Source organism: Physella acuta, unplaced genomic scaffold, assembly GCF_028476545.2.
Source record: "Physella acuta isolate Inbredline_101_S28 unplaced genomic scaffold, ASM2847654v3 ptg000336l, whole genome shotgun sequence".
NCBI lineage: Eukaryota > Metazoa > Mollusca > Gastropoda > Physidae > Physella > Physella acuta.
In genome coordinates this window covers 168,439-180,000 of record NW_026731855.1, presented here as the reverse complement: position 1 = coordinate 180,000, position 11,562 = coordinate 168,439, and the positions used below count along the sequence as shown (strand labels likewise).

At 40.2% G+C, this 11,562-nt stretch overlaps 1 protein-coding gene across 1 annotated transcript in view; it reads left to right on the top strand.

Annotated features, from left to right (window-relative positions):
• The window catches only part of LOC131940962 (uncharacterized), a 16,070-nt gene extending 4,715 nt beyond the window's left edge, over positions 1–11,355 (top strand). The window contains exons 2-10 of the mRNA XM_059299902.1: positions 1–268; positions 881–976; positions 2,467–2,571; positions 6,941–7,078; positions 7,421–7,443; positions 8,239–8,360; positions 8,438–8,543; positions 9,909–10,105; positions 10,685–11,355. The exon at positions 1–268 is cut by the window's left edge and continues 336 nt beyond it. Of these exons, the coding sequence (XP_059155885.1) occupies positions 1–268; positions 881–976; positions 2,467–2,571; positions 6,941–7,078; positions 7,421–7,443; positions 8,239–8,360; positions 8,438–8,543; positions 9,909–10,105; positions 10,685–11,355 (1,726 nt within the window). The remainder of the gene's footprint in view (positions 269–880; positions 977–2,466; positions 2,572–6,940; positions 7,079–7,420; positions 7,444–8,238; positions 8,361–8,437; positions 8,544–9,908; positions 10,106–10,684) is intronic.
• The last annotated feature ends 207 nt before the right edge of the window (positions 11,356–11,562 follow it).

Here is an 11,562-nt window from a genome sequence, read left to right as displayed (position 1 = left end):
TGAGGTTTGTGATTACGACCCTCCGCGACCGGCGGCGAAAATTTGTTCGGACTGCTCAGTGACCTACTGCGCACCGTGCTTCAGACAGCTGCACCCAATGAGAGGGGCGTTTAAGTATCACGTGATCAAAGAACCAAAAGCCGCGCTGTCCATCTCGCGGTGTTTGTCGCCTGTGTTTGACCAGAGATCCATGCGGCTGACCCCTGCACGGGATGCCGTTGGCACGGACAACGAGTCGGGGGACGAGGGGGGGATCCACGCCAGTCAGGTGAGTACTTCTACAGGTGGGATATTCAGGTGCAGGGGATTGAAGGCCCACACGAGGGCAATAGTGGTTTTTTTCATTATGTAAACGAGCTTTGTAAAAACAATGGAAATCTGTTGAGGGGGGGGGGGGGGGGTGAAGAAAAATCTCGTTTCGATATGATGTCCTATATTTTTGTCATTTTAGTTACAACAGTTTAACATGGCATTTTTTTTTAGTGTTCTCAGATAGCTGGGTTAACTAGACTTAAGATTTTAGCAGAAATTCTAAACATTATAATATTTTACGGGCAAACACTAATGCATTAAAAAACCCAAGTAATTAATCCTTCATATCAGTTAACACATTTAAAAAAAACAACTATATTCAATAATAATTCACGTGAGACCATTAGGTCTTAATTTTACAGAACCTATACACTTATCTCTTCGCGGTCTTAATAATTAACTAAAAACAATTTTGATTTAGAAATAATACACAAGCTCAAATTAAAAATGTTAATGTAGTTTATGCGTGAGTTACCTGGGGCCCCCAAGCCTTACCGTATCAGCCCCATGCTTGATCCGGGACAGCACACACAATAAAACCCTTAGAGCTGACGTCTGATGTCCCCAGGACCAGCTGGAGAAAGTGAGGCGCATGATCAAGTCCAAGAGGAAAGAACTCAACAGTGTGATGAAAGCGGTTCAAAACCTTCTCAAGACAATCGAGGTACAAGCAAATAAACTTTAGAAATCGGAATTTGTCAGTGCGGACGATAGAACTGTTAAAAAAAGTTCGGCGAACGCGCATATGAAACTGGTGGGGGATGGTACATTAAAAATGTTGATGTTAGGATGGTGATGTGATGTTAGGGAGTTGATGAGGTGATGTTAGGGAGTTGATGAGGTGATGTTAGGGAGTTGATGAGATGATGAGGTGATGTTAGGGAGTTGATGAGGTGATGTTAGGGAGTTGATGAGGTGATGTTAGGGAGTTGATGAGGTGATGTTAGGGAGTTGATGAGGTGATGTTAGGGTGTTGTTGAGGTGATGTTAGGGAGTTGATGACGTGATGAGGTGATGTTAGGAAGTTGATGAGGTGATGAGGTGATGTTAGGGAGTTGATGAGGTGATGTTAGGGAGTTGATGAGGTGATGTTAGGGAGTTGATGAGGTGATGTTAGGGAGTTGATGAGGTGATGTAAGGGAATTGATGAGGTGATGTTAGGGAGGTGATGAGGTGATGTTAGGGAGTTGATGAGGTGATGTAAGGGAATTGATGAGGTGATGTTAGGGAGGTGATGAGGTGATGTTAGGGAATTGATGAGGTGATGTTAGGGAGGTGATGAGGTGATGTTAGGGAGGTGATGAGGTGATGTTAGGAAGTTGATGAGGTGATGAGGTGATGTTAGGGTGATGATGAGGTGATGTTAGGGAGTTGATGAGGTGATGTTAGGGAGTTGATGAGGTGATGTTAGGGAGTTGATGAGGTAATGTTAGTGAGGTGATGAGGTGATTTTAGGAAGTTGATGAGGTGATGAGGTGATGTTAGGGAGTTGATGAGGTGATGTTAGGAAGTTGATGAGGTGATGTTAGGGAGTTGATGAGGTGATGAGGTGATGTTAGGGAGTTGATGAGGTGATGTTAGGGAGTTGATGAGGTGATGTTAGGGAGTTGATGAGGTGATGTTAGGGAGTTGATGAGGTGATGAGTTGATGAGGTGATGAGGTGATGTTAGGGAGTTGATGAGGTGATGTTAGGGAGTTGATGAGGTGATGTTAGGGAGTTGATGAGGTGATGAGTTAATGAGGTGATGAGGTGATGTTAGGGAGTTGATGAGGTGATGTTAGGGAGTTGATGAGGTGATGTTAGGGAGTTGATGAGGTGATGTTAGGGAGTTGATGAGGTGATGAGTTGATGAGGTGATGAGGTGATGTTAGGGAGTTGATGAGGTGATGTAAGGGAGTTGATGAGGTGATGTTAGGGAGTTGATGAGGTGATGAGTTAATGAGGTGATGAGGTGATGTTAGGGAGTTGATGAGGTGATGTTAGGGAGTTGATGAGTTGATGTTAGGGAGTTGATGAGGTGATGAGGCGATGTTAGGGAGTTGATGAGGTGATGTTAGGGAGTTGATGAGGCGATGTTAGGGACATGTTTGAAGGTCCGTGTCTTTTATTGATTTTTAAAAATAACTGAACCTTTGGTGTTCCATACTTTCAGGAAGAAACAGAAGAGCGCATGCGTGAGATACGTTCGGTGTGCAGCCAGATCAACGAGTGTGTAGGGGAGAAGGAGGCAAATCTTCTCACAGTTGTCAGTCAACAGGTACCCTACACCATAGGTCTTTTTTTTTAGGACGGTCGTAATCTATTTGGGGGGGGGGGGGGGGTTCCTCCATAAATGACGTCACACTCGTCAGTAATTTTGTAACTGTGTGTGATAAGGGGGAAGGGGGGTTCAGAATTTAGTTCAGATGATATTACGTCACACTTTTGCATTACAAGAAAGCATTGTTAGAAAACGAATTTTAGCCGTTATTTCACGTTTTAGAAAACTGTGTTAAAAATTGTAATAGGAATTACGTCTTATGTTGACAGAGTTCAGACAAGATTTTGGAAAAAATATCATATGTTAAGAAAAATTCAACAGCAATTTTGATGAGGGGGGGTGGGGGACGGGTGGGTTGGAGGGGGTTGTAGGATGAGGTGTGACGTTATGGGGGGGGGTCTGGCTTTTTGTGACGATGTGTGACGGAGGGGAGGGGGGGGGAGGTAAAAATAGTTTAAAAAGCGTTACGTCATTTAAGGATGACCCCTTGGCCTAATTAGAGAACAGTTCATTGACAACAACACCATTCAAGACATTGATAGGAATGGAGGCGGTAGACCAACTTTCGTTACAGTTTTTATCAGCGTGGTAAAATGTTTTACTGAATTTTTAAAAATGGATTTAATTTTTATAAACAAAACTAGCTCTTGCTCAATTGTCATTTAAAAAAAAACAAATAAAAAAAAAAAAAAAAAAAAAAAACCTTGTAATATTTTAAAGTGCTAGATTTTGACCCTAGATCTATTTAAAAAAAAGTTTGCCAATAATAGAAGATTGCATGAGTCTTAGCGGACTTGTTTCTATATGAATAAATGGGGACGTTAAGGATGGGCAATAGAGATAATCAGTGACGTCACAAGGCGGGGGCGGAGTGCTAATGTTCGCACCGGGTGACACCATTTAGAGAATACCAGGCCGAGAAAAAAATTGTACAATTTACTGTCGAAACAACGTTTTATACAGTTAATAAAACACAATAATAGGAGAGAGGGGGTGACACCAAAAAAAAAAAAGCAAAATTGTGTGAGAAGGTGGGATGACACCCTTAATTACTGCATCGGGTGACACCCAATCTAGAGACGCCACTTATTTAAAACCCGTTACAGGGTTCAGTAACATTACGTCAGTGGTGGGCCTTGAAAGGTCTGTAAGCCAATCTGTATTGCAGACCAAGTAGAGCTGGTTTGTTAGATATTCCTTGCAGGGGCGTAGCGAGGGGGGGGGGGGCGGGGGGTGCCGACCGCACCGGGTGACACCATTTAGGGGGGTGACACCAAGGCAAAAAATAGCAAAATATATAGAGAAAAACTTGAGGGGAGTTGCAAATCGAAAACTTGAGGGGGGGGGGGGGTGCAAATCAAAAGTTTGAGGGGGGGGTGCAAATCGAAAACTTGAAAGTTTGTCCCCGGGAAGGGTCGCTACGCCTCTGGGGGGTGACACCATTGAGTGCCGCACCGGGTGACACCCGACCTCGCTACGCAACTGATTCCTTGTCCTCCCAGAATCTGCGCCAAAACAAGAATATTTTGATCTTAATTCACTGAAATACCGAATGTCACAAGTTAAAGAACTAGTGACATAAATATTATAATTAACGTTTGCTCGATTTTTCCCCAATTTGAAAGAGGCCGTTCATAAATGACGTCACGCTTTACCCCCACCCCTCCCGATCATCCCAAATGACGTCACACTTCAGCCTCCACCATCACTTGCAATAAATTCAATAAATTATTAAAGAATCACTTTGTTTTTTCAAATTATGATTTTTACTTTCTCGTATATACGAAGTATAGAGAAAGTCTTGTAATCGTGCAAAAAAAAAAATCGAGATTTTTACAAATCTCGACGTTTTACACCTCACTGATACGGAAAAACATAATTTTGCAATCTTGTCCGTATGTCTGTGTGTCTGTGTGTCTGTCCGTGTGTAAACACGATAACTTGAGTACCGTTACAGCTAGGTTGATGAAATTTCATATATAAGTATTTTATCAAAATCGTAGATCCGTATCAACTTTTGAGCGATTTACGATAACCGGAAGTGGTACTTTTCCTACTTTGAATTTTTCAAAAGCCTATAACTTGAGTACTATTTCAGATAGATAAATGAAATTTCACATGTAAGTAAAAGATCTAATTCTCTACCTTCTGTTAAATTTTGAGTAATTTCCGTTGACTGGAAGTAGTAATTTATGCTACTTCCAATTTCTCAAAAAACTAATGTAAATTTTAAAAGTACTAATAATATTGCGCACTATTATGCGCTTTTTTATTTCGCGTTCACTTGGTGTGCAATTAATTTGTCTACGAGATTTTATTCTATTTTTAAAACTTTAAGTATTTAAAATGGATTAAAAATCATGTCTATAGCCCGAGTTCCCATCCCCTGTTATTTTATATAAGAATATTCGAGAAAGTTTAGGGGAGATCACTCCCGGTTTATTTACTTTCTCGTATATACGAAGTATAGAGAAAGTCTTGTAATCGTGCACAAAAATCACATTAAATTTGGACAGTTTTCACCGTTTTACTCCTCAGTCCTTCATCACATCCGGGATATAGAAGACTTATTTTAATCGGGCAAAAATTATAAACACAGATATATAAAAATTTTGGCGTTTTATGCGTAATGGAGTTGGAAAAACTGTATTATCCAATTCTGTCCGTGTGTGTGTCCGTGTGTAAACACGATAACTTGAGTACCGTTACAGCTAGGTTGATGAAATTTCATATATAAGTATTATATCAAAATCGTAGATCCGTATCAACTTTTGAGCGATTTCCGATAACCGGAAGTGGTACTTTTTCTACTTTGAATTTTTCAAAAGCCTATAACTTGAGTACTAATTAAGATAGATAAATGAAATTTCACATGTAAGTAAAAGATCTAATTCTCTACCTTCTGTCAAATTTTGAGTAATTTCCGTTGATCGGAAGTACTAATTTACGCTATTTCCGATTTCTCAAAAAACGCATGTAAATTTATTAAGTACTAATAATATTGCGCACTATTACGCGCATTTGGTTTTGGTGCTCGCTTGGTGCGCAGTTTTTTTTCTACTAGATTTTATTCTATTTTTAAAAGGTTATGTAAACAAAAATCATATCTATATTCCGAGTTGACATCCCACTTAGTGTTATATTAGAATATTCGAGAAAGTTTATTTTTTAAAGTGTCCCTTAATTTAGGGGATCCAAAATTATATTCTATGTTATATTGAAAGAGGTACAGCTAAATGTTTTTCCATCAAAATTGACTAGAAGTATGTTATAATAAATCTACAGTATTTAGACTTTCAAACAAAACCTACAGTTCAGTATTCAATAATTAATATATATTGTTTTGACAAGGTCGTATAGGTAATAAGAAAGATTTAGTAAAATTATTACGTTATGAAATTTAAACCGTTTTTTAGTGGTTTTCAAGCATGTCTTGGTTACACTTGGTTAATTTGGCTATTCTTGTGAAAGATATTTCCCTTGAATAAAACTTTGATATATGGATTACCAAATGGGAGATAATTTGTTGCTTAACTTTACATTCATTTCAAATTATTGCACCTTAGATAAACAACTTACTTATAAATACAACTTATTACAAGTTATTATTTGCTATTTTAAAAATTATATAGAGCAGAAGTTCTAAACAAAATAGGTTAGGTAGTTTTTTTTAGCATTATCAAGTTAAAAAACAAATACATCAGTAGCCATTATAGATTGCAATACTTATGAGATATGAGATAGTAAAACAAATGCGTCTAGGGGGGGGGGGGGGGGGTAATAAATTAAAATGTCTCAATTTTAATTAATTATTTCTTATACATATGTTTTAGTGATTAATTTGTGTGAAAAGGGGCGTTTTAATAAGTTTTGCATAGGGCGCTGAATTACCTGGCACCGGCACTGCCTCTACCGCACCCCCCCCCCCCCGAACGAAATGGAATTTATATAGAAAATATATACTTTTAACATTGTCCGCTCCCCTCCCCTGAAATTTCAAGTGCCCCCCCCCCCCCGGAAAAAAATTCTGAAAGAAACACTGTTTAGACTGCTGTTGTTTAGTCTACTGTTATTTAGTGTACTTTTGTTTAGTGGGGTCCAGAGGCGTAGCGACCCTTCCCGGCGCCCGGGGACAAACTTTCGATTTGCACCCCCTCCCTTAAACTTTCTATTTGCACCCCCCTCGAACTTTTGATTTGCACCCCTCTCAAACTTTCAATTTGTTTTTCCAACCCATTTTGGCGCCCGGGGACATATGCCCCCCCCCCCTCGCTACGCCTCTGGTGTGATCTTGTTAGGTGTATTTTTGTTTAGTGTGGTCTTGTTAGGTGTCCTTTTGTTTAGTGCGTGTTTGTTTTCCTTTCAGCGTCACGAAGCCGTGAAACTTTGCCTTAACCTTTCTACAGAGGTCAAGGCCCAAAACTTATCTCTCGAGCTTTTGGAGGACCAGGTCAATGACATCATTTCCGTAACAGCTGTTCACACAGGAACTGACGTCAGCAATGTAAGAAATCATTCGTTTCACATGCAACTAGTGGCGTTACAAACGGGTGTGTTGTTGCTGGGGTTGTCCTACCATATATTATTATATACGCCTTTATAAAAAGGGGTGGGGGTGGGGAAGGAGAGGTGGAGAGTGGGGCGGGGGCGGTTGGTGGATTTGAAATATCCAATTTTTTAAAATAATATTTACAATATCGATCAACTTACTGAGCATCTTCCATATTCACTTGTCATTTTGGCTTTGCAGTTATGTTTGATAGTTTGATGCAGTTCTATTTAAGTAGTCTTATAGTTTATTCATTATTATTCTATATTTTGATATTCAAATTTTGTCTGTACACAGGATATCACGCTGCTGCAAGAAAGGTAGGTGTACCATGTGTATACATACATACATACACACATACACACACATACACACATGGGCATACACGTACACAACACATACACACTTGTACACACATAAACACACATACACAACCTTCTCTCCTCTACTCCAATCCTTGTTGTGAAATCTGGGTTAATCATTAAGGTTTGCTCTTTCCTTCTTTTCATACCCTCAGTGTTTCTTTCACACATTTTTCTCTTGGGGGGTCACTCCAATAATTTGTGGAGGGGGATTGAGTGCACTTACTTGATGCGGATACTCATCAAAATATATAAAGTATATATTTTCTATTTAAATTATGTTTTCTTTTTTGTCCAAGGGGGAAGGGGCGGTGGCTTGCTCAGCAAAGTGGGAGTTGCAGTGTTGCAGTTCTCCCTCCCCCCCCCCCCCAAAAAAAAAGATAATTAAGTTGGTTATTTCGGTGTTGGTTTCTGAATCTACCTTTGCTGGAGATGGCTCCAACAGTTTATATCCCATAGATATTTATGTCACCTTAAGACTCAGAAATAGAACAGGGTTCAGATTGTGCACTTTTTAAACTTTGTTAAAAACTTGAGTGCTAATAGGTCAAATTGTTAAATAAAAAAAGTCTTGAGGGCAAGTCAAGCAGATGTTGTATTCCCAAGGGGTAAAACTAACTTTAAAAAAATTATAAACAACACATTAAAAATTTTTTATTTGATATTTATATGGAAGGGAAGTAACTCATTTCAAAGAATCATGTTATCTGAAGATTATTTCCCTCTAAAATAATAAAAACTTGAATTAATCAGAGTTTCAGCAATACAGTCCAGATCTTTAACCATGAAGGCCAAGTTGATTCCTCGCCAGCCAAAACTGGGTGATGTTGCAGTGGTCAAATATGTCGCATCATTGGACTTTGTCAAAGACAACAGTAAGCTAAGTTTCAATTTATTTAATTATGATTGTAGTCAGCTGGTATATTTTATGCCTTAATTGTTTGTTGCGTAGAAATGGTGACGCCAGTGTTCACAGAGATCCTGCATCGACCTGTGAGTTCAGGACCGTCTCTGGTGGAGGTTAAGTGGAGGACGATTAATGATGCCTGCAAAATACAGTAAGTCTGCTGAAAGAATGACTAACAATCACAAGGCAGGCTGAGGGGGGTGCATAGTTGACACCAGGCCTAGTGACACTGCTAACGCCCTATAATGACACCACTGCTAACACCCTGTAGTGACACCACTGCTAACACCCTGTAGTGACACCACTACTAACACCCCATAGTGACACCACTACTAACACCCTGTAGTGACACCACTGCTAACACCTTGTAGTGACACCACTGCTAACACCCCATAGTGACACCACTGCTAAAACCCTGAAGTGACACCACTGCTAACACCCCATAGTGACACCACTACTAACACCCTGTAGTGACACCACTGCTAACACCCTGTAGTGACACCACTGCTGACACCTGGTAGTGACACTACTGCTAACACCCTGTAGTGACACCACTGCTAAAACCCTGAAGTGACACCACTGCTAACACCCCATAGTGACACCACTACTAACACCTTGTAGTGACACCACTGCTAACACCCTGTAGTGACACCACTGCTAACACCCCATAGTGACACCACTACTAACACCCTGTAGTGACACCACTGCTAACACCTGGTAGTGACACCATTACTAACACCCTGTAGTGACACCACTGCTAACACCTGGTAGTGACACCACTGCTAACACCCTGTAGTGACACCACTGCTAACACTGTAGTGACACCACTGCTAACAACCTGGTAGTGACACCACTGCTAACACCCTGTAGTGACACCACTGCTAACACCCTGTAGTGACACCACTGCTAAAACCCTGAAGTGACACCACTGCTAACACCCCATAGTGACACCACTGCTAACACCCTGTAGTGACACCACTGCTAACACTGCAGTGTCACCACTGCTAACACTGTAGTGACACCACAACTAACACCATGTAGTGACACCACTGCTGACACCCTGTAGTGACACCACTGCTAACACCTTGGAGTGACACCACTGCTAACACCTTGGAGTGACACCACTGCTAACACTGTAGTGATGCCACTGCTAACACCATCCTCTTATTTCTTGATATTGTATTCAAAGTTTAATACTAAAGTTTCCCTTTTTGAACCTGGTAGTCTATTAGGTAAGCGCAGTAGAGTTCACCTGTTTTTGTGACCTCAGGATAAGAAAAGATAGTGTGGTCAACACTATGCCCAGCCAACTTTACTTTCCCTAACATGAGTTAAGTACCCATTAGAGCTGGATAGACTAAGTACATTCTACTGACTTGAATCCGGATTCGAACTTGAGACTTTTGGGTTAGAAGTCTAGCGCTCTACCACTAAGCCACACCATCCAATGATATTGTATTCAAAGTTTAAAAAATAAAACCTGTTATACTGCATCCCTTTCTAATCTCCATCTCAGATTGACAGCTAAAATGAAAGACAGCAGAGGCCACGAGATTCTAACAACAGTCGAATTGGCTGGCAGTGTGACGTTATACCTGATGGCTCTGCCATGGTCAGACTCTGAGTATCAGATTGTGCTAGAGGCCGCAACAGACGAGGGCTGCAAGTATCCGCAGATTTCACGAGCCATACGGACACTACCGTATGTTCATTGTAAGTTTACATGGAATAATTTATTTATTTTATCGCTATTTTGCTTAGTATAGTATAGACACTGCTGAATGTTTGTAGAAGTTAACATAAGAGCATATGTTTCATGGTCAGTTTTCTTAATATAGACACTACTGTATATTTTATGTTATGTTTACCAGAGGCGTAGCAAAGGGGGTAGTACATATGTCCCCGGCGCCAACCCTAGGGGTTGGGAAAAAAAAGCTCATTTTAGCTGCAGATTTGAATTATAAACATAAAAAATATAGGGGGGGGGTGGCAAATTGAAGGTTTGTCCCAGGGCACCGTGAGGGGTTGCTACACCTCTGATGTTTACACAACTTTTTGTATATAAAACATGTATGTTGTATGTTAATAGATATTTAGTTTCTACAGTTGTAGATGTACTTAACTCTCAAACTCTAAAAAACATGTTTTGATGAATGTTAATATTTAGATGTTTTTCTAAATACTAAATGTGTCGGTTTAGAAATCATAAATATCTTTACAAAAAGTAAAATGACTCATTAAAATATGTCACCATATGTGTAATTACACTTGTCGTAATTTGATTGGTTCCAGGTTTTAAAGCAAGGTTCAACCCAGCCACATGTCACAAGAAAATTGCTGTAGTGGCGAGCAAGGATGAAATCATGCATAGGAAATGCAAGCTGGCAAACTTACACAACGTGTGTCCAACTACGACCAGCTTCCAGCGCCTGGAGAATCTAGAAGGTGCCATGTCAGACGAGTGTCTGCCGCTTCTTCCCCACGTGTACTGGGAGTGTGTCATCCATTTTCATGTCTTTGGTAAACTCGGAAACTCAAAGCTCTTGTGTGACGTCGGGATATGCAAGCAGGGCTCGGAGAATGAGTCAGCACTTTTATGTGACAACGTCAAAGCATGCTGCGCTTACCTAGTCCGCAGAAACAACAAAATTGCCTTGGAATTCTGGAACGGTCAAAACCGAGATACCCTCCCTCGGAGTATACCAATTCTGGACCTAGACCAAGAAACAGAGAAGACGGTCAAGCTTGGTTTCTACTTTGACGCTATGAAGAGACATTTTGCCATTGTCAGTCCTGGCAACAATGTCATCTTGTGCCAGTTTCATGTCAAGTTCACCACTGTCATGCCAGTTTGTGCCTTGTACTGCTTTGATCAGGTGTATGGCATCATAAAGTTTACAGATCCACAAAAGTTACCTAATGTCCTGTGTAAGCTAATTAAAGGTGCACATGGCAATAATTAAAAGTATTTAAAATTTCAGTGTTTACAAGTTTTCCACAATATAATTCCCATAGTATTCAGTTTAGTTGCTACCATCACATGCCAATCAAAACTTGAGTTGTTGCAAGGATAAGTAAATGAGAGATCTGCATGACACAGAACATTTTGACACATATATTGTAGAGAGTCAAATGTTGGTGGCATGATGTGTAGATGTACAGCTATTAAC